Here is a 22,440-nt window from a genome sequence, read left to right as displayed (position 1 = left end):
GGCCTCGGACTACATTTCCCATGAGGCTTTGCTAGTCGACTCTCGGTGTTTCTCGATCTCCCCCTCGCGAACGTGACTTGCCTCCTCCAGTGATTATGAGGTTCTTCCTTGGAGTTAGATGAGTTCAGGCCGCCGAGAAGTTTGAAGTGGAAACTCCTTTGAAGCCTGCGGGGCGCACGGTCAACGCGGGCCAAGCCCTCACTCAGCCGCGAGACGACGCCATCTTCGCCATGGCTGGTCTGGCGCAGGACCACGTTTCCCAGAGTCCACAGCGGCACGGCGTTACGTCTCTCTTGACGTTGCGGCGAGATCCTTAGCTCCGCAAGGACCCGGACGCGACCAGGGGAGGCAGAAGGTGAGGGGTCTGGGAGTCCGGGGCGGGGACGGGGCGTGTCCGGAGTCCTGGGTCTCTGCGCGCAGGCGGGAGGCGGCTGAGGATGCGCGATGAAGAATGTGCCTTTGATGGTGGTTATGTGACCGGACATGGATGCCTGAGAGTGCGGGTGTAGACCCTGTATGGCTGGCGGTTTTGTATAATTAAGTGTAACACTGCGTGTCGGGGTATGGGATCCTTGTGACTGCAGGGGTGACATTGCGTTGTATATATGGGTCTGTACACGCCTTGTTCCTTGGGGTGTGAATATAGTTGGGACAGTGTGACCGATGTTTGTCCTGTGGGTCACATGTCCCCAAGGTGGGTGTGTGGTTTTAGTTGTATGATTGTTTGGTTGTGTATGGTACTTTGTGAAATTGCAGTTGCCTGTAGCTATGTGATGACACTGTGTGTATCTGGTTGTGTCCCTTGGTGTGTATGTGTGAAAAATAGTGACCGAGACATGATGTGTTGCTATGTCTGTGGTTGTGGGCATTTTTTGCTTGAGTGTGATTGTGTATCTCCAGAGTGAATATTCAATTTTGACTGAGTGACATAGAGTGTCAATCAATGTCTGTGTTGTCCAGTTGGTGTGTGATTGTGAATGTGTGGGACATATGTGGATATTGGTGTGGAGATCCTATGACTATGTGGAAGTGACTTTGTGTGTCACAGTGGTGAATAGGTTAATGACTGCATGTCTTCTTAGTGGATGGTTTGTGGCTGTTTGTGTCCTTGTGTGTTTCAAAAGTGGATGTGCAGGCCCAGCTATGGTAGCACATGTGGGTTTCATGTTGCTTGACTCCTATATTGGGCAGATCCAGGCCACATGGGAAGCCTGTTGCCATTCCCTGCCCACCCTAAAAAGCTTGGGCTACAATGTTGCATGCCAGTTGTCTCAAATACACTGGAGCTCTAGACAGAATGAGCACAATAGAGGAACAACTTATCTTGTTCTTTAAATTAAAAACAAAAAAAAAAGGAATGAATGTGTAGCTACATTTGTATGACACTGTGACCATTTGTGCAGCATCTAGTGTGTCATTGTGAGGTGTCTGTGACTCCCACACTCTGACTCTTGGCAAGATCTCTAATCCCGCCATGGTAGTGACCTCAGCCTTTCTGGGTGATACTGAGATTGGGCAGCATGCCCATTCTCTGACCTCCCACCCCTGTGTGGTAGGGTAGGAGGATGACTCTTCAAAAATATTCTTGTTGCTCATGATTCCTTTCTTCTTTTTTTTTCCAAGGGATTTTTGCTACAGGGTGCTTGCGCTTGCCAGAGACAGAAAGCAAGACATTATCCTCCTGGGGGAATCACCATGCTACATACCCTCTCCTCCATCCTCCTCTGAGGATTTTGGGCACTCACACACACATGCCCAGCATGAGTTTCAAGTCACCAGATCTGGGATTCAAACCATAGTCGGCCATGTGGGAGTCCGGCACCCTAACCACTATGCTACCTGCTGGCCCCCCAGGATTCCTTTCTTCTAATCTCCAAGAAAGGTGCTCAGAGAAGGAAAAAACAGTCATTGAACATCCAAAGGCCAAGTTCAAAGTACATCAGGTTTTCTTCTTTCCCAAGCCCTTCTAGTTTTTCAGGGTGTGCTTTGCTTTTCTTCAGAAAGTTCTTGTAATATACTAGGTGCCCAAGAGATGGCCAGAGAGGTACATGCCCTTCCTGCACCCTGTGTACCTAATGTTCATTTTAAAAGACACTTTTCATTTTGAGTTTGTTTTAGACTTTTAAATGTGAATCCCACATGGCTGACTGCACAATTCAAGTCCCAGACCTGGCAGCCTGAAAAATGCTGAGCACATATGTATGCATGTTCAAACTCCTGAGAGGAGATGGGATTGCAGCATGGCTATCCTACAAGCTGCTTTCTCATTGTCCCTCTCTCTATCTCCAGTGAATGTACATACCCAGTAACAAATTAAAAAGAAAGAAAGAAAAAAAAAAAAACTGTGCTTCTAATTGAATAGGTCAAAAAGCCTTACAGTCATTTGGGCTTCTTTTTTTTTTTTTTTTTCCTCCCTTATCCCTAAAATCAATAAATCCTGTCAGCTCTAGTATCTGAGTAAATGTAGAATCTGATCAGTTCTTATCACTTCCCCCAAGGTCACTCTAATGCAAGCCATCCTCATCACCCTGTGCTTCTTGACCCAGAATGTTAAACATTGTTCAGGAATGTTCATGATTCCCATTGTATTGATTTTTGGCTGATGTTTATACTATGAAAAAATATGTTTACATTCATGACATTTAATACAACATTTTCAAAAAATGACGTATAGGAAAAATTTCAGTTATAGCCTAAATATACTTATGTAAATATTTTGACAGATACATAGATTCAAGTGTCAACAAAAGGAATTTGCAGCTGTTAATCACTCTTTGAGGGCATGTTATTATATACAAAACAACCAGTTGTTAATAGCCATAATAATAATAGTTGGTGATTAGGAAGTGATGTTTTGAGGCCATTCCTGTGGCCCAGTAGTTAAGGGAGGTGAATCCACGTGACGAACCATGGTTTAAGTCCCAGTCCAAGCACCTTGAAAAACACACTATGCATATGTGCGCATGTGTCCTAAGTTCCAACAGGGTGGAGAAATAGAGAAGAAATGTGGCATGACCTTGCTCCATTGGAAGTGCTTTATCCCGCTCCCTCTCTCTCTGTCTCTCTCTCTGGCAAGCTTACATGCCCTCTAGCAATTAGAAGAAAGAAAGAAGAAGTGATCAGCAGGTGGCATGGTGGTTAAAGGTGCTGGATCCCCACATGGCTGACTGTGGTTCAAGTCCCAGACCTGCGGCTTGCTTTCCTCTCTCTTTCTTTCTCTACCTCTCTGGTCAAATGGAAACAAATAAATTAATTTAATTTAATTTAAAAATAGTAATTCTTTTTTTTGGAGAGGTTTTTGTTACAGGGCGTGTGCGCTCGCCAGAAAGAGAGAGACAGATACAGTAAGTGAGAAATCCCGCCCCCCGGGGGTGGTGGTGGATGACCACACCGCAATCCCTTCTCCATTCTCTCAAGATCTTGGGCATGCACGCACAAATGCCTGGCATGAGTTTAAGCCACCAGGTCCGGGGCCTCAAACCATGGTCGACTATATGGGAGTCCAACGACATAGCCATTATGCGAACTGCTGGTCCCAAAAAAATAGTAATTCTTTTTATTTTTTTTTCCTAGACGTTTTTGCTATAGGGCGCGTGCGCTCGCCAAACAGACAGAGAGAGACAGAGAGACAGAAAGCAAGAAATCACCCCCCAGGGGAGATGATCACGCCGCAATCCCTTCTCCTCCATTCTCCTCTTGGGATCTTGGGCACTCACGCACACGCGCCTGGCGTGATTTCTAAACCACCGGGTCCAGGACGCGAACCGTTGTCGACTACGTGGGCATCCAGCAACATAGCCTTACGCAAACTGCTGGTTCCCAAAAAAATAGTAATTCTTAATAAAAAGAACAGTGATGGTTTAAAAAATTTCATATGATAGTTTACTAGCATTTCGTCATGCTTGCTATTTTTACTCTTTTTTAAAAAAATCATTATTTTTTTTTAGGAAGAGATATTTGCTGTAGAGTGAGTATGCTTGCCAGAGAGAAAGAGACAGAAAGCAAGAACTCACCCCACAGGAGGGGTGGCAACGTCACAATCCTTCTCCATTCTTCTTTCAGGGTTTTGGGCACACACACACACATGCACCTGATGTGTTTCAAGCTGCAGGGCCCAGACTCCAGCCACAATCCACTACATGAGAATCCAGCAATGTAACCATTTCGCCATCTGCTGGTTCCTATAATTATTGTTTAAAGTTTTTGCTATAGGACAGGTGTGCTCACCAGAGACAGAAAATGAGAAGCAAGCCACCAGGTCCAGGACTTGAACCACAGTCAACCATGTGGAATTCCAGCACCTTAACCACCACCTCACCAGCTAGTTCCTTGTAATGAAGTTTTAAGAACCCATTTGAAGGCTTCATGTTGAAATGTAATGTACTATATTTTTCATATTTTAAATATTGGGAGAAATGACTCTTGATTAGAGGTCTTATTCAGAATGATTTTTTAAAATTATTATTATTATCTTAGAGTTCACTTCTTTTTTAAGAATTATTTATTTAATAATAACAATAAAGTTGGGGCCAGCAGGTGATGTTGTGGTTAAGGGTGCTGGACTCCCACATGGCTGACTGTGGTTCGAGTCTCAGACCCTGGTGGCTTCCTTTCTCACTTTCCCTCTCTCTCTTTCTATCCCTCTTTGCTTGAATTAAAATAAATAAATTAATAAATAAAGTTAAATAAGACAATTCTTTAAAATAATAATAGTAAAGTTAAAATAATTATCTTGGAGCCAGCAGGTGGCGAGGCGGTTAAGGGTGTTGGACTTCTACATGACCCACTGTGGTTCAAGTCCCACACCTGGAGGCTTGCTTTCTCACTTTCTCTCTCTCTTTGTCTGGAAATAATAAAATAATAATAATAAAGTTAAATAAATTTAGAATTAATTTTTAAAAATAATTATTTATTTATTTCATTTAATTTGTTATTATTTTTTAATCTGACCAGAGAGACAGAAAGAGAGAAAGGGAAAACAAGAAAGCAAGCTGCCAGGTCCAGGAGTCGAAACTGGTCAACCATGTGGGAATCCAGCGCCTCTATCCACCACATCACCTGCTGGTGTTAATGTACCTATCTAGCTCCCATAATCTGGCCAACTTCTCTTAGGCCTTCTGCCTGGACCCAGTGGGATGTGGAACCCATGGCCTCTGAAAATGTCTGAATTGAGAAATATGAATACATTAGAGATGCAGCTTTAAGCTTTACTTGGTGGTGTATACATGACTAAACTTTGCTCAGAAGGACTTGTACAAATTTATTTATTTATCTTAGTTTTGCTGTAGGACGCATGCACTCACTGGAAAGAGAGCGAGCGTGGAAAGAGACAGGGAAAGTGAGAAATCACCCCCCAAGAAGTTGGCCATGTGGGATCCATCTGCCTTAACCACTATGGTACCAGGTGGCCCCAGTGATTTGTACAAAATTTTAATAATGATGGCTATGTCAAAACCAGCTTGTCTCATAATTCATAACCTGCCCTTTTTTTCACCTTGTGGCCATGTTGAAAATCCTTCTGAGACAAAGATTGGAAAATAAATAGCTCTACTCTGTTATTTCTGAAGGTTCTCTGACTTTTCCCCCCCTCTTTCTCATATAGACCAAGGCCCTGAATCTGAAGGTTTATGTAGTCAGAGGATAGTGTATTTATCAGTGTATTAGTTAGGACAGGCTAAATTATGCTGTGGTAGTAAACAACCCCTGAATCTCAGTGGCTTACAGCATAATTTTTTATTTCTACATATGCCATGTTTCTAATATAGGCAGGGTCCCAGACCAGTGAGCCTACCCATTCCAGCTGTACTGTCTAAAACCCACAGCCTCCTTGATGGCCAGATCCAGGAGCAGAAGGATTGGAGAATTGTGCAGTCTTTCCAGTGCCTCAGACAAGTGACACACATCAAGTCAACTAATGTTTCATTGGTCAGAACCAGTTCATGACCCTGCCTAACTTCAAAGGTCTGGAAGATAGCGTTCTCTATGTGCCCCAGAGGAGAGAAAACTGGATAATGTTTATGACAGTGGCTAAGACCCATTTCTTTTTTTTTTGTTTTGTTTTGTTTTGTGTGTGTATATACGTGTGTGTGTGTATGTGTGCTCACCAGAGAGAGATACAGAGAAAATGAGAAATCAAATACCAAGGGCAAATGGCCACACTGCAGTTCTCCTCCATTCTCTTCTCAAGGTTTGGGCATGCATGCACACATGCCGGGCATGATTTTCAAGCCACCAGGTCTGGGACTGGAACTATAGTCGGTCATGATAATCCAGCACCTTAACCACATCACATGCTGGCCCTGACCCGTTTCTTTTTCTTTATATAAGAAGTTGCTTCTGTAAATTAGGTGTGATTCCTTTTTAAAGCTATGAGAACATCTCCGATCTGTGGAGACAGAGTCGACTATGACATTTAAAATTTTCTTTACTAAGGGCCAGAGGTGGCTTAGTGGTTGGGGCGTTGGATTCCCACATGGCCAGCCACGGTTGAAGTCCCAAATTTGGTGGCTTACTTTCTCATTTTCCCTTTCTCTCTCTCTCTGTCTCTCACTGGTCAAATTAAAAAAATAAATAATAATAACAACTAAAATAAATTAATAATTCATTAAAAAAATTCCTCAGGGCCAGCAGGCAGCATAGTGGGGTTAAGGGCACTGGACTCCTACATGGCTGACCTTCAAGTGACCTGATAGTGTTCTCTCTCTCTCTCTCTCTCTCTCTCTCTCACACACACACACACACACACACTCTATCCCCCTCTGGTCAAATTTTAAAAAGTAAAAATTCCTCTACTGAGTTAGTCCAGTCATGCTGTAATTTCTCCCACTTTCAAAACAGAGAACCCAGGACCAGCGAATAGTATGATTGTGTTGCAGGATTCCCACATAGTTGACCACAGTTCGAGTCCTAGACCTGGCTGCTAGCACTCTGGGCATATATGTGTGCATGCCCAAAATCCCAAGGAGAACAGAGGAAAAGGAATTGTGGCATAGCCATCTCTCCCAGAGAGTGATTTCTCACTTTCTCTCTGTCTCTCTTTCTCCAGCAAGTGCATGTGCCCTATGGCAAAAATCTCTCTTTAAAAAAAAGTTTCTATTTTTTGGAACCACAGTGGTTAAGACTCTGGACTCCCACATGGCCGACTGTGGTTCAAGCCCCGGACCTGGCAGCTTGAAAATCATGCCAAGTGCATGTGCATGCATGCTCAAAATTCCAGGAGGATAATGGAGGAGAAGGGATTGCAGCATGGCCATCTTCCATGGGAGTTATTTCTCACTTTCCCTCTCTCTCTCTGGCAAGTGCACACCCTATGACAAAAACCATTACAAAAAAAAAAAAAGAAGATTGTATTCTTTATTCCTTTTCATCTCCTGTTCTCTAATCATTGGCACCCCTACTCAGGCTTAGGTCCTAGACCTTTTGTCTTCCTTACCTTTACTCATTCTGTAAGTGGTCAGATTTAATCTCAGGGCTTTTTTTTTTTTTTTTTTTTTTTTTTGAGAGGTTTTTCTATAGGGCATGTGGGCTTGCTAGAAAGACAGAGAGAAATAGACAAAAAGCAGGCAATCACTCCCCAGGGTGATGGCCATGCCACAGTCCCTTCTCCGTTCTCCTCTCGGGATCTTAGGCACGCATAGACGCGCACCCACCCAGCGTGAGTTTAAGCCACCAGGTCTAACTGCTGTCAACTGCATGGGAGTCCAGCATATGTTGCTATTACACCAACTGCTGGTTCCTAATCTCAGGGCTTTAAATACCATCTATACATCAGTAACTCCTGATTTTCTATTTCTAGATTAGATTTTCTCCTGAATTCCAGAACCAAATGTCTAATGAATACTTGATATTTCCACTTTGGGTATATATAATAGGCATCTCAAGTGCTTACCTACACATCAGATCCTCAAACAGAGCCTGAAATTTGTCCATCCTAACCTGCTCTTCTTACAGTCTTCTCCATGTTAAAAAATGAAAACCTGGAACCAGCAGATGGCGTAATGGTTAAATCACTAGACTCTCACCTAGTTTACCACGATTTAAGTCCCAAACCCGGTGGCTTAAAAATCACACCAGGGGGCCGACCCAGTGATGTGGTAATTAAGGTGCTGGACTTCCACATGGCCAACCCTGGTTCGAATCTCAGACCTGGAGGCTTGCTCTCTTTCTTTCTCTCTCTCTCCCCTTCTCTCATCAAATTAAAAAATAATAAATAAGTAATTCATGCCAGGCATGTGTACATGCATGTCCAAGATCCTGAGAGGAGACCAGAGGAGAAGGGATTTTGGCGTGGGCATCCCTTCTTGGAGGGTGATTTCTTGCTTTCTGTCTCTCTGGTGAGCACATGCACCCTATGGCAAAAATCTCTCTTGAAAAAAAAAAAAAAGGAGAACTTTGGGGCCAACTAGTGGCATGGTGGTCAAGGCAGCTGGATCCCACTTGGCCAACTGCATGGTTTTAGTCCTGAACCTGACAGCTTGGATAACACTCTGGCCACGTGTGCATGCATGCCCAAAATCCTGAAAGGAGAAATGGAGAACCGCTGTGGTGTGGCCCCCCCCTGGAGGTGCTTTCTCACTTTCTTTCTCTCTCTCTCTTTCTGGCAAGCGCATGTACCCTGTAGCTTTTTTTTTTTTAAGAGAGAGATTTTTGCTCTAGGGTACGGGCACTCGTCCAGAGTCAGAGAGACAGAAAGTGAGAAATTACTCCCTAGGCCACAATGCAACCCCTTCTCCATTCTCCTCTTAGGATTTTGGGCATGCATGCATACGCACTCAGCGTGAGTTTTACACTGCCAGGTCAAACCACGGTTGACTACATACAAGTCGAGCCGTGGTTGACTACATGGAAGTCCACTGGCATAACCATTAAGCCATCTGCTGGTCTCACCCTGTAGCAATTTTTTTTTTTAATTAAAGAAAAAAGAGGGACTGGCAGGTGGTATGGTGGTTAAAAGCGCTGGATTCTCACATGGCTAACCGGGGTTCAAGTTCCAGACCTGGCGTCTTGCTTTTTCCCTTTCCCTTTCTCTCTCTCTCTCTCTGGTCAAATTAAAATAATAATAATAATAGGGACCAGCAGATGGCATAATGGTTACATTGCTGGACTCCCACATAGTTTGAATTCCAGACCTAATGGCTTAAAAACTCATACTGGGCATGTGTGCATGCATGCCCAAGATCCCGAGAAGAGAATGGAGGAGAAGGGATTGCAGCATGGCTATCCTGGGGGCAGGGGGGTGATTTCTCACCTTCTGTGTCTGTCTGTCTCTGCCTCTCTGGCAAGTACAAGTGTCCTAAAGCAAAAATCTCTCAACATAATAACAAATAGAATTAAATAAATAAATAACTTTTGGGGGGGGAGAGGTTTTTTTGTTTTTTTGTTTTTGGTTTTTTTTTTTTTTTTTTTTTGTTTTTTTTTTTTGCTGCAGACAGAGACAGAGAGACAGAAAGCGAGAAATCACCACCCAGGGGGATGGCCACACCGTAATCACTTCTCCATTCTCCTCTCGGGATCCTGGGGGTGCACGCACACACGTCCAGCGTGAGTTCAAGCCACCGGGTCCGGGACACGAACTGCAGTCGACTATGTGGGAGTCCAGTGACGTAGCCATTATGCTAACTGCTGGTCCCAAGAAAAGAAAACTTTGTGTTTTTAAGTGAACAAGCCAAAGCCTTAGCATCATCTTGTTTGTTTTTTTTTTTAATTTCCTTTTTATACCTAAAATCAGTAAATCCTGTCAGCTGCAGTTTCAGAGTATGTGTAGACTCTGATTAGTTCTCATCACCTCCCCACCCACCACACACGTCAGCCACCCTCCATCATCCTGTGCTTGTATTGCTGTAGTATCCTCAGCGGTCTTCCTGCTTCCCCTCCTTGTCCTCTGTAGTCCATTTCCCATGAATGGCCCTTTCAAATGTATTAGGTCATCAGAAAAGTCATGACACGTTTTTGAATAGAAAAACAGAAAAATACATTGATTTTTCCGAAGACTCAATAGATGAGGTTATACCATTCTTTAGCTTACAAAGTTTGAGCACCTTTCTGTCTTACTCCACACCTAAAACCAAAGTTGTTTTTTTTTTTTCTGGAGAGGTTCACTATAGGGCATGTGCGCTCGCCAGAAAGACAGAGAGACAGAAAGCGAGAAATCACCCCCTAGGGGGGATGGCCATGCTGCAACCCCTTCTCCTCCATTCTCCTCTCAGGATCTTGGGCACGCACGCATACGCTCCCGGCATGAGCTTAAGCCACCGGGTCCGGAACGCAAACCGCAGTCGACTACATGGGAGTCCAGCGACATAGCCATTACACTAACTGCTGGTCCCAAAACCAAAGTTCTTAACAGTGGCCTCTAAGCCCGACGTGATCTAGCATCCACCCCTTTTTCTGGGTGATCCTCTGACCCTCTTCTTCTTGCACGCTCCATTCTGGCCACTCTGTTTTTTCTCTTTGTTGATCAAGCAAAGACTATTCCTGCCTTGAGGCCTTCACAGTTGCTGTTCCCTGTACTGGAATGTGCTTCCCCTAGATATCTGCATTGCTTATCCAGTCAGGCTCTGCTTACAAGTCACCTCAGTGAAACGCCTTCTTAGACCACTCCTTTATCTCCCCAAAGCTCCCTATCCTCTTCTCCATAGCGTTTTTGGCACTTGACATAGGATCAGGAATATCATTACCAGTATTTCTGTTTTTGCTGTCTCCATAGGAATGTGAGACCCACTGAAACAGGGACTTGATTTATTATCTTCCTCACATCTAGAGCTGTGCTGGTTAAGGTAAGAGCTCAGTAAGTATGAAAGAATTATTGACTCCTCCTTCTCTGCCTTTTATTTTACCTCATCTATCCCTTGGATTCATTTCTTCTCCTCCTTCCCATTGGCACTGTCCTGAGTTCCAACCCTCTTTGTTTGCTTGGAGAAGTATAAGCACCTCCGTTTGTCTTCCTTACCCCGATTTTACTCCTCTGCAGTAAAATAATCCGGTCATGTTATCCTGTTACTTGCCTCTCTAACTTAGTCCGTTTCTTCCATTTCATTAATGGGTGAAAACCTAACTTCTGCCCGTTCAGCTAGTATTTATCAGTCACCTGTATCCTCCACACACTGCAGCCAGTGCAGTGATGATGAGACCCATTGACCTTGCCCTCATGGCTATTTTCATGGATTTGCCTGTAAAACTGTTCTGTGTTTTTGGCCCGATTATGTTACCTCATCCTTGAGGGGTAAAGTGTGTGCGTCTGAGTTAGGATCCTCTGTGCTGCAATTTGGAGCAGGTGGGAGCCGCCTAGGTCCCATCTCAGGTTTAGATTAGCATCAGGAAGATAGAGGGTTATCTTGGCTGGAATCCCTCACGCTGGGGCGCTTGGCTTCTGTCAGTGCTAGAGCACCTCTGCCGTGACACCACCTTGCTGCTTCTGTGTTCTCTCGTGTTTAGTGAAGAACTAAGTTTTGTTACTTCTGGAGTTTTTTGTGTTTGTGTTTTGTTCTGTTTTTTACTTTTTTTTTTTCTTTTGAGAGAGGTTTTTGCTTTAGGGTATGTGTGCTCACCAGAAAGACAGAGAGAGAGACAGAGAGACAGAAAGTGAGAAATCCCCCCCCCCGGGGGGGAGGAGATGGCCACGCCACAATCCCTTCTCCTCCATTCTCCTCTCAGGATCTTGGGCATGCACGCACATGCGCCCAGCTGAGTTTAAGGCACCGGGTCTGGGACTTGAACAGCAGTCAACTACATGGGAGTCCAGCGACATAGCCATTACGCCAACTGCTGGTCCCTGTTCTTTAATTATTTGTTTTATTATTATTTCAATTTCTTTTATACATTTAATCACATTACTTAACTTACAAAGTGAAAATTCCAGCACGTGTACATTTCGCACGGGTCCAGTTGGCAATACTATAAGGTATAGATAATAATCCATTTCTTTGTACCATAAATGCCTTGCCTCTCTATTTTTCTTTTTAATGTCCTTCCTCAGACTCTACTCATTCACCCTCCCTCTTCCCACACACTTCTGAAGTTTTTAATGTTAGCCTATATGTTGTGGCTCAAGAGAAGGGCAAGGGGAAGCAGGGCAAGGAGAATGAAAGTACAATTATTTTAAACTCATCTCTTTGAGAGTTCTTAGGAGACCTCAGTTTATCAGAAATTTGCCATCTCTGGGACCAGCAGTTTGCATAATGGCTATGTCACTGGACTCCCACGTAGTCAACCGCGGTTCAAGTCCCAGACCCGGTGGCTTAAACTCACGCCAGGCGCATGCGTGTGCATGCCCAAGATCCCACGAGAATGGAGGAGAAGGGATTGTGGTGTGTGCGGTGTGGCCATCCCCCCTGGGGGGTGATTTCTCACTTTGTGTCGCTCTGTCTCTGTCGGGCTGGCGAGTGCACGCGCCCTATAGCATAAACCTCTCCAAAAAAAAAGAAATTTGCCGTCTCTCCCTTTATTCTGCTTTTTCAGGACTCTACACTTGTTCAAGAGAAGAATTGAGGGAAATTGGAGCAGGTCAGATAGTTCTAAAAACAATGGCCCAGGTGAGTAGAAATTTCTTCTGTTCTTAGAATAATCCGTTTTCCCCTCCTAATCATATAAATATGTGTGTTCTTTTTTTAGGAGGGTGGTTTTTTTGCATGTGTGTTTTTTGTTTGTTTTTGTTGTTGTTATTACAGGGCATGTGTGCTCACTAGAGAGACAGAGAGAAACATAAAGACTGAAGCGAGAAATCACCCCCAGGGAGATGGCTATGCCACAGTCTCTTCTCTAGTCTCCTCTCAGAATTTTGGGCACGCACGCACAGGCGTGAGTTTCAAGCCACCAGGTCCGGGATTCGAACCACGGTCAACTACATGGGAGTCCAGGAATGTAACCATTACGCCATCTGCTGGTCCCACATTTGTGTTCTTTATCCTGAAACTTCTCTGTAACCTGCTGACGGTAACTCTATCCCAAGAGGTAAGTGATGGTGCCCCACTTTCTTTAGTGGCTCTGTCTTCTCCAACATTGCTTACATAAGTATGTAACATTCTTGCCAAAGTACCAGTGGAGCAGAGGTATATTCTCTTGAGATAAATATATGGGACCCTCCATTTCATAACCATGACTGAATTGGGCCAAAGATGAAATGGTTTAATCATTTGGTCAATATGGTCTCTTTCCTTTTTTTTTAAAGAAAGAGATTTTTCAAAAATTATTGTTAATTTTATTTATTCATTTACTTATTTTATTTTGACCAGAGAGAGACACACAGAGAGAGAGAAGGTGAGAAAGCAAGCCACCAGGTCCAGGACTTGAACCATGGTTGGCCATGTGGGAATGTCCAACGCCTTAACCACACACCACCTGCTGGTCCCCAAGATTTTTACTATAGAGCATGTGCATTCACTAGAGAGAAGAGAGACAGAAAGCAAGAAATCACCCCCCATGGGTTACGGCCAAGCTGCAGTCTCTTCTCTTCCATTCTTCTCTCTGGATTTTGGGCACATATGTACACGTGCCTGGTGTGATTTTAAGCTGCCAGGTCTGGGACTTGAACCACAGTTGACTACTTGGGAGTCCAGCAATATAACCATTATACTATCTGCCAGTCTCCCGTTTCTTCTATTTTTAAATGTCATTCCACTTGAAACAAATTTTAAAAAATAAAGCGAATACTATCAAAGGATACATACACAACCAGCAGGTGACATGATGGTTAAGGTTCTGGATTCCCACATGGCCAGTCATGGTTCAAGTCCCAGACCTGGCAACTTGAAAATCATGCCAGGATGGAGACCAGCAGATGGTGTGGTGGGTAAGGCACTGGACACTTCCACGTGGCCGACCCTAGTTCGAATCCCGGATCTAGTGGCTTGCTTTCTCACTGTCCCCACCCATCTCTCTCTGATCAAATTTTTAAAAAAAAGAATGAATAAATAAAATTAAATAAATAATTATTAAGAAAAAAAATAAAAGAAAGAAAATCATGCTGGGTATATGTGCATGGATGCCCAAAATCCCATCAAGAAAATGGAGGAATAGGGATTGTGACATGACTATCCCCCCTGAGGATGATTTCTCACTTTCCCTCTCACTATCTGTCTACCCAACGAGCATATTCACCCTATGACAAAAACCTTAAAAAAAAAAAATGAATACATGCAGAGCCAGACCATGGTGTTGTGATTAAGGTAACCAGATCCCACGTGCTCAGCTGTGTGATTTGAATCCTGGACCCAGCTTGAGATACATGCCAGGTTCATGTGCATGCATGCTCAAAATCTCAAGAGAAGAATGGAAGAAAAGGATTGTGACGTGGCCATCCCCCTGGGGGCGTGCTTTCTCTTTCTCTCCTTCTCTCTCTTTCTCTCTCTCTTGCAAGCACAGTCACTCCACGGCAAATTTAGGTGGCATAAAGAATTGGGCCCAGCTGGGATCAGCAGATGGCATAATGGTTACGTCACTGGACTTCCACCTCGTTGAGGTGCATGTGCTGTGCATTGTGCCCAAAACCCTGAGAGAAGTATGGAGAGGAAATTGCAGCATGGCCATTCCCCTTGAGGGGTGATTTCTCACTTTCTGGCTCTCTCTGTCTCACTCTGCCTCTCCAACAAGTGCATGCACCCTATAGCAAAAATCTCTCTCTTAAAAAAAAAAGAATTGGAGCCACCAAGTGTCATGGTGGTTAAGGCCATTGGACTCTCACATGGCCAGCTGCAGTTCAAGTCCTAGATCTGGTGGCTAGAAACTCTTGCTGGGTGCATGTGCATGTATGCCCAAAATCCCAGGAGGAGAAGGGATTGTGGTGTGGCCATCCCCCCTAGGGAGTGACGTCTCACTTTCCTGTCATTGTCTCTCTCTGTCTCTCCGGCAAGTGCACATGCCCTATGGCAAAAAGAAAAGAAAAGAAAAACTTTATAAAACCAAAATGAGGGGCCAGAAGGTGGCATGGTGGTTAAAGGCACTGGACTCCCACGTGGCTGACCACGGTTCAAGTCCTGGACCTGGCGGCTTGCTTTCTCACTTTCTCTCTCTCTCTCTCTGTCCCTCTCGGGTCAAATTAAAAATAAATAAATAAGTAAATAAAGTTAAATAAAATAATTTTTAAAAAAGAATAATGAAGTAAGTACTGATGTATTTATCACTCAGATTATACACCATCTAAGCAACCTACGTTCCCTTCCCTGATCCTGTTTCTTGCATCTATCTCCATCACCATTTTCACCAATGGGTTAGTACTTTTAATTTTGTGTTTATTGGTCCTTTATTTTTATAATAACTTTACTGTAAATAACTGTATACTAAACAATATGCTTTTGGGTTTTCTGATTTCAAATTTGTGTTCAGGTGAAAGTAAGAGTCAAACATCTCTTGGGCCAGCCAGTGGCATGGTGGTTACGGCATGTGGATCCCATGTGGCCAACCATGTGGTTCAAGTCCCAGACCCAGCAACTTTAGAAACATGCAGGACACATGTGTATGTGTGCCCAAAAGGAGAGTGGAGGAGAAGAGATTACAATGTGACCATCCCCTGTGGGGGATACTTTCTCACTTTTCCTCTCTCTGTCTCTCTCCAATGAGTTACATGTGCCCTCTAGTACAAAAAAAAAAAAAAAAAAAAAGTCACATCTCTCTGTAAATTAAAATCTAGCAGTGATTGGGGCCAGCAGGTGGTCTGGAGGTCTTGAGGGCATGGACTCCCACCTGGCTGACCATGGTTTGAGTCCCAGACCTGGTGGCTTGCTTTCTCACTCTCTCTCTCTCTCTCTCTCTCTTGCTTTCCCATGCCCTGTTCGCCTAAAAATAAATTAATTAATTAAATTTTTTTTTGGAGAGATTTTTACTATAGGGTGCGTGCACTCACCAGAAAGACAGAGAGAGACAGAAAGCAAGAAATCACCCCCCCAGGGGGGATGACCATACCACAATCCCTTCTCCTCCATTCTCCTCTCAGGATCTTGGGCACGCACACACACACGCCTAGTGTGAGTTTAAGCCACCGAGTCCGGGACTCAAACTGTGGTCAACTACTTGGGAGTCCAGCGACATAGCCATTACGCTAACTGCTGATCCCCATCAAATTTTCTTAAGCCAAAGTCTAACCTAGACCAAAACCCCTAATTCTCTTTCAATTCTGTGAAGTTTGAAAGAGATGAAGAAGCTGCAGAAGAAAAACTTGAAACTAACAGAGGTAGGTTCATGAGGTTTAAGGAAAGGAGCCATCTATAACATAGAGGTGCAAGGTGAAACAGCAAGTGCCGTGTAGAAGCTGCAGCAAGTGACCAGAAACTCTAGCAGAGATAATTAGTGAAGGTGTCTACACTAAACAACAGCTTTTTCAATGTAGATAAGACAGCCTTATGTTGGAAGAAGATTCTACCTATGACTTTCAGTGTAAAGTCTAGCTGGAGCCAGCAGGTGGCATGGTAGTTGAGGTGCCGGATTCCCACATGGGTGACTGTGGTTTGAGTCCTGTATCTGGAGGCTTGAAAATCACAACTCATACACAGATAAATGAATGAATAAATGTTTAAAATAAATAAGTCTCTAACCGAACAGAAGAAATCAATGTTTGGCCTCAAAGCTTCAAAGGTCAGGCTAACTTTCTTGTTAGAAGCTAATACCACCAGCAACTTTAACTTGAAGCCAATATTCATTCACCATTCTGAAAATCATAGGGTCCTTTAAAATTATGCTAAATTTGAGGTCAACTGGTGGCATGATGGTTAAGGTGCTGAACACCCACATGGCTGACAGCAGTTTGAGTCCCATACCCACTGTCTTGAAACTCATGCCAGGTGTGTGTGTGCATGCCCAAAAGCCTAAGAAGAGAGTGGAGGAGAAGGGATTATGGCAATGGCCATTCCCCCTGGAGGGGGTGATTTCTCACATTCCCTTTCTGTCTGTCTCTGTCTCTTCTCCTGCGAGCACACACACTCGATAGCAAAAACCTAAAAAATAAAATTATGTTAAATTTACCCTGCCTGTGCTCCATAAATAGAACAATATGGCCTGGATAAACAGCACATTTGTTTACAGCATGGTTTACAGAATATTTTAAGCCAACTGTGAAGACCTACTGCTCAGAAAAAAAAGATTTCCTTTCACAGTATCACTGCTCATTGGCAATGCACCCAGGCACCCACAAGTTCTGATAGAGATGTACAAGGACATTAATGTTTTCATGCCTGCCAATACAACATCCGTTCTGCAGCCCATGGATCAAGGAGTAATGTCAACCTTCAAATGCTATTATATTTAAGACGTTTATATCTAAGGCAATTTCTGCCATAGATTCCTCTGGTGGACTTGGGAAAAGTAAGTTGAAAACCTTCTGGAAAGGATTCACTGATCTAGATGCCATTAGAACATTTGTGAGGGGGCCCGGCAGGTGGCGTGATGGTTAAGGTGTTGGACACCCACATAGCTGACCTTGGTTCAGGTGCTGGACCTGGCAGCTTGCTTTCTCACTTTCTCTTCCTCTCTCTTTCTCTCTGGTCAAATTAAAAATAAATAAATAAATAAATAAAATAATAAATAAAATTAAATGAATAAAAAATTATGGAAAAAAAAAGAGAACACTATGAGGGGCCAGGAGGTGGTATAGTGGTTAAGGTACAGGACTCCCACATGGCTGATCACAGTTTGAGTCCTGGACATGGAAGCTTGAGAATCACACTGTGTGCATGTACATGTGTGCCCAAAATCCCAAGAGAAGAATAGAGGAGAAGGGATTGCAGCATAGCCATCCCCTCTGGAGAGTGATTTCTCACTTTCCCTCTCATTGCCTCTCTATCAACATTCATGAGAGTCTGGAGGAAGGTGATTCCAGCGCTCATGGATGACTGTCAACACCTCAGTTGAGGAAATAAATACAGATGTGGAAAATAGCAAGAGAACTAGACTTAGAATTGGAGCCTGAGGTGTCCAGCAGATGGTGTGCTGGTTAGGGCACTAGACTCCCACATGGCCAACTGTGGTTCAAGTCTTAGACATGGCAGCTTTGTTTTTCTCACTTTCCCTTTCTCTCTCTCTGGTAAAATTTTTAAAAATTAATAATGATAAATAGGGGCCAGCAGGTGGCATGGTGGTTAAGGTACTGGACTCCCACATGGCTGACCATGGTTTGAGTCTTGGACCTGGCAGCTTGCTCTCTCACTTTCCCTCTCCTCTCATCAAATTAAAGAATAATAATAAGGGGCTGGCAGGTGGCATGGTGGTTAAGGACGCTGGACTCCAGCTGTTCAAGTCCTTGGCCTGGTGGCTTGCTTTCTCACTTTTCTGCTCCCTCACTCTCTCTCACTCTGTCCCTCTCTGGTCAAATTAGAATAACTAAAGTTAAATTATTTAATTATTTTTTTTAAAAAATAAAATAACAAAATTAAATAAACAATTTTTTAAAAGTAGCTGACATTAGTTGAGGCACTGGACTCCCATATGGCCAACCATGGTTCAATACCCAGACCCAGCGGCTTGAAACTCATGCCAAGTGTTTGTGCGTCTGTACCCAAAATCCCAAGAGGAGACTGCAGGAGAGGGGATTGTGGCAGTGGCCATTCCCCCTGGAGGGTGATTTCTCACTTTCTGTCTCTCTGACGAGCACACACACCATATTGCAAAAATAAAATAAAATAATTGGGCCTGAAGACATGACTAAATTCCTACAATCTCATGATAAAACTTTAATGGATAAGGAGTTATTTTATTCGTTTATTTTTTTGGAGAGGTTTTTGCTATAGGGCACATGCGTTTGCAAGACAGAGAGAGACAGAGAGACAGAAAGCGAAAAATCACCCCCCAGGGGAGATGGCCATGCCACAATCCCTTCTCCATTCTCCTCTCGAAATCTTGGACACATGCACACGTGCCCAGCATGAGTTTAAACCACCAGGTCCCGGACTCAAACTGCGGTTGATTACATGGGAGTCCAGTGACATAGCCATTAAACCAACTGCTGGTCCCAGGAGTTGCTTTGTATAAACACCAGGCCCAGGACCTGAACTGCGGTCTACCATGTGGAAGTCCAATGCCCCAACCACTGTGCTACCTGCTGGTCCCAAAAGTGATTTTTTTTTTTTTTGGAGAGGTTTTTTGTTTTTTTTCTTTTTGCCATAGGGCGCGTGTGCTCGCCAGACAGAGACAGAAAGCGAGACAGAGACAGACAGACAGAAAGCAAGACAGAGACAGACAGACAGAAAGGGATATCCCCCCGGGGGATGACCACGCCGCAATCCCTTCTCCTCCATTCTCCTCTTAGGATCTTGGGCACGCATGTACACACACCCAGCGTGAGTTTTAAGCCACTGGGTCCGGGACGCGAACCACGGTCGACTACATGGGAGTCCAGTAACATAGTCAATATGCTAACTGCTGGTCCCCCAAAATTGATTTCTTAAGATGGAATCCTCTTGCGACCAGCAGGTGGCATGAGGGCTAAAGCACTGAACTCTCACATGGCCAACTGCAGTTCAAATCCCAGACCGAGAACCTGAAAATCATGCCAGGCTCATGTCTGTACATGTCCAGAATCCCAGCAAGAGAATGGAAAGGGATTGCAGTGTGCCCATCCCCCCTTGGGGGGTGAGTTCTCACTTACCCTCTCACTGTTGCACATGTGCCATGGCAACAATATTAATAAAGGGGAGGGAGACATGGTGGTGCCCACTCTATGACAAAACTACTGGAGGCTGGAGGATTGCAGCATCAAGTTCATCTCTCTCTCTCTCTCTCTCTCAATCTGTCTCTCTCAACACACACTTTAAAAAAAGAAAAGATGGAATCCACTCATGGTGAAATTACTGTGAATTATGCAGAGTTGGTTATTTCCGTTGACACACATAAAGAGCACATAAACTATACCATATAGCCTAGGTGTATAATAGGTTATATAATCTAGGTTTGTGTAAGTGTCCTCTGTGATGTCCACATAGTGACAAAATCACTTAATGATGCATTTCTTAGAATGTAGCCCTATTTTTTTCTTTTTTTGGAGAGGTTTTTGCTATAGGGCGCATGCGCTTGACAGAGAGACAGAAAGCAAGTAATCACCCCAGGGGCATGGTCACACCGCAATCTCTTCTCCTCCATTCTCCTCTGTGAATCTTGGGCATGCATGCACATGTGCCCAGCGTGAGTTTAAGCCAACGGGTCCAGGACTTGAACCTCAGTCGACTACATGGGAGTCCAGCAATGTAGCCATTACGCCATCTGCTGGTCCCAAAATGTAGCCCTATTGTTAAGCAACTCATAACTGCATTACATAAACTTAATTGATGAAGCAGCAGCTGAGTTTGAGAGGATGGGCTTGAATTTTGAAAATTCTACTATGAGTAAAATGCCATTGAGGGCCAGCAGATGGCGTGATGGTTGGGGCACTGGACTCCCACATGACTGACCATGGTTCAAGTCCAAGACCTGGTGGCTTGCTTTCTCACTTTCTCCCTCTCTCTTTATCTGTCTTGTTCTGGTGAGTATGTGTGCCATATAGCAGTTAAATAATAATAATAATAAATGAAATGCCATTGAGCAGCATAGCATACAACAGAGGAATCTTTCTTTGAAGGAAGGCTCATGGGGCCAGATGGTAGCACAGAAGTAAAACACTCTGTGAGGGTGACCCAGATGGGAGCGTTCTGGGTTCGCAGCCAGAGACCTCTCATATATGCTCATATGTTGGGGCTGGCTGACAGTTGGAGTGGATCATAACATCAAGACCCTTTTGGAGGGATGGCCTCATAGCTTGGTGGTTAAGGGAGCCAGAACCCACATGGCTGGCCACAGTTTGAATCCTGGTTTCAGCAGCTTGAAAAACACTCTGGATGCAAGTACATGTGTATCCAAAGTCCCAACAGGACAGAGAAATAGAGGGGAAGTGATTGCAGCATGACCATATCCGATTAAGGGGTGCTTTTTGCCTCTCTCTCCCTCTGTCTCTCTCTAGTGATCGAGTAGTAATTTCCAAAACAAACAAACAAACAAACAAAAACCTTTTGGAGGTGTTCTCTCTTTTTCTCTGTCTCTATTTCTGCCTCTCACTCATGAAACGAATAAAATAAACTTGAAAAATATTGAAAGGAGGATTCAGTTGATGCATCAAACTTTATTGTCTTATTTCCTTTTAACATTTATTTATTTGTTATGATTTTCAAACTGCCAGGCCTGGGACTTGAACTGTGGTCAACCATGTGGGAATCCAGCACCTTAACCACCATGCTACCTGCAGGCCCACTTCATTGTCTTATTCTAAGAAAATGACACAGCAACTCCAATCTTTAGTAACCACCATCCTGTTTCCCCCCCAGCCATAAGCATTGAGGCAAGACTACTGCAAAAAATGTTGACTTACTGAAGACTCAGATGATATTTAATATTTGGGGCAATAAAGTCTTTTTTTTAAAAAAAAGGAATTATTTATTTTATTTTATTTATTCATTAATTATTATAATTATTGAAGGGGGCCAGCAGGTGGCATGGTGGTGAAGGCGCTGGACACTCCCACATGGTCAACCACAGTTCGAGTCCTGGACCTGGTGGCTTGCTTTCTCACTTTCCCGCTCTCTCGCTCTGTCCCTCTCTGATCAAATTTAAATAAATAAATAAATAAAATTCATTTTAAAAATTAAGTATTTTTAAATTAACTTATGTACACTTTTCTTTAGATATAATACTGTTACACATTTAATAGACTAAAGCAGTCATCCCTAACCTTTTTGACACCAGGGACCAGTTTTGTGCAAGACAGTTTTTCCACAGACTGGAGTCTGCAGGGGATGGTTTATGAGAGCAAGCCCTCTAGATCACTCACATGCACAGTTCACAATAGGGTGTGCGTTCCTATGGGAATCTAATGCCAGGGCTGAGCTGACAGGAGGTGGAGTCAGATGGTCATGTGAGTGATGGAGAGTAGCCGTAAGTACAGATGAAGTGTCACTCACTTGCTGCTGCTCACCTCTGCTGGGCAGCCTGGTTCCTAACAGAGGACCTCTGGGGATCCCTGGACTATGGTGTAGTGTAAACATAGCTTTTATATGCTCAGGAAACCAAAAAGCTCGTGTGACTCACACTGCAATATTCACTTCATGGTGATGGTGTGGAACCAATCCCCCAGTACTGGTGAGGTATGCCTGTTATAGGAGCAGTTGATCATTTTTCCCACCTACGGCAGCACGGGTCCTCATCACTGTTTACTGGAGCCCACCATCCCACTGAGACAGTAGCCTCTTCTAGGGTCTCAGCTTTAAGATCTCGTCATTTCAGGGACCAGCAGTTAGCGTAATGGCTATGTCGCTGGACTCCCACATAGTCGACCGCTGTTCACGTCCCGGACTCAGTGGTTTAAAACTCACGCCAGGCGCATGTGCGTGCATGCCCAAGATCCTGAGAGGAGAACATAGGAGAAGGGATTGTGGTGTGGCCATGCCCTCTGGGGGGTGATTTCTCGCTTTCTGTCTCTCTGTCTCTCTCTGTCTG

The 22,440-nt window shown here is 44.0% G+C and overlaps 1 protein-coding gene across 6 annotated transcripts in view; it reads left to right on the top strand.

The window, feature by feature from the left end:
- The first annotated feature begins 83 nt into the window (after positions 1–83).
- Positions 84–22,440, top strand: part of ZNF565 (zinc finger protein 565) — a 30,526-nt gene continuing 8,169 nt past the window's right edge. For 3 of the 6 annotated variants that reach the window (XM_014582602.2, XM_006164661.3, XM_006164660.3), the window contains exons 1-3: positions 84–355; positions 10,706–10,775; positions 12,457–12,530. Coding sequence is in view for 3 of the 6 variants with exons in the window: in XM_006164661.3 (XP_006164723.1) it covers positions 12,522–12,530 (9 nt within the window). In the remaining 3 variants the exon portion in view is untranslated. Of the gene's footprint in view, positions 356–10,705; positions 10,787–12,456; positions 12,531–12,818; positions 12,949–15,120; positions 15,203–22,440 lie in introns of those variants that run through there. The other 3 variants (XM_027766765.1, XM_014582600.2, XM_027766766.1) reach the window with 3 other exon arrangements.

The sequence above is a fragment of the Tupaia chinensis genome, unplaced genomic scaffold (genome assembly GCF_000334495.1).
Source record: "Tupaia chinensis unplaced genomic scaffold, TupChi_1.0 Scaffold143654_1, whole genome shotgun sequence".
NCBI classification, from domain to species: Eukaryota; Metazoa; Chordata; class Mammalia; order Scandentia; family Tupaiidae; genus Tupaia; species Tupaia belangeri.
This window is presented reverse-complemented; position numbering and strand designations above follow the sequence as displayed.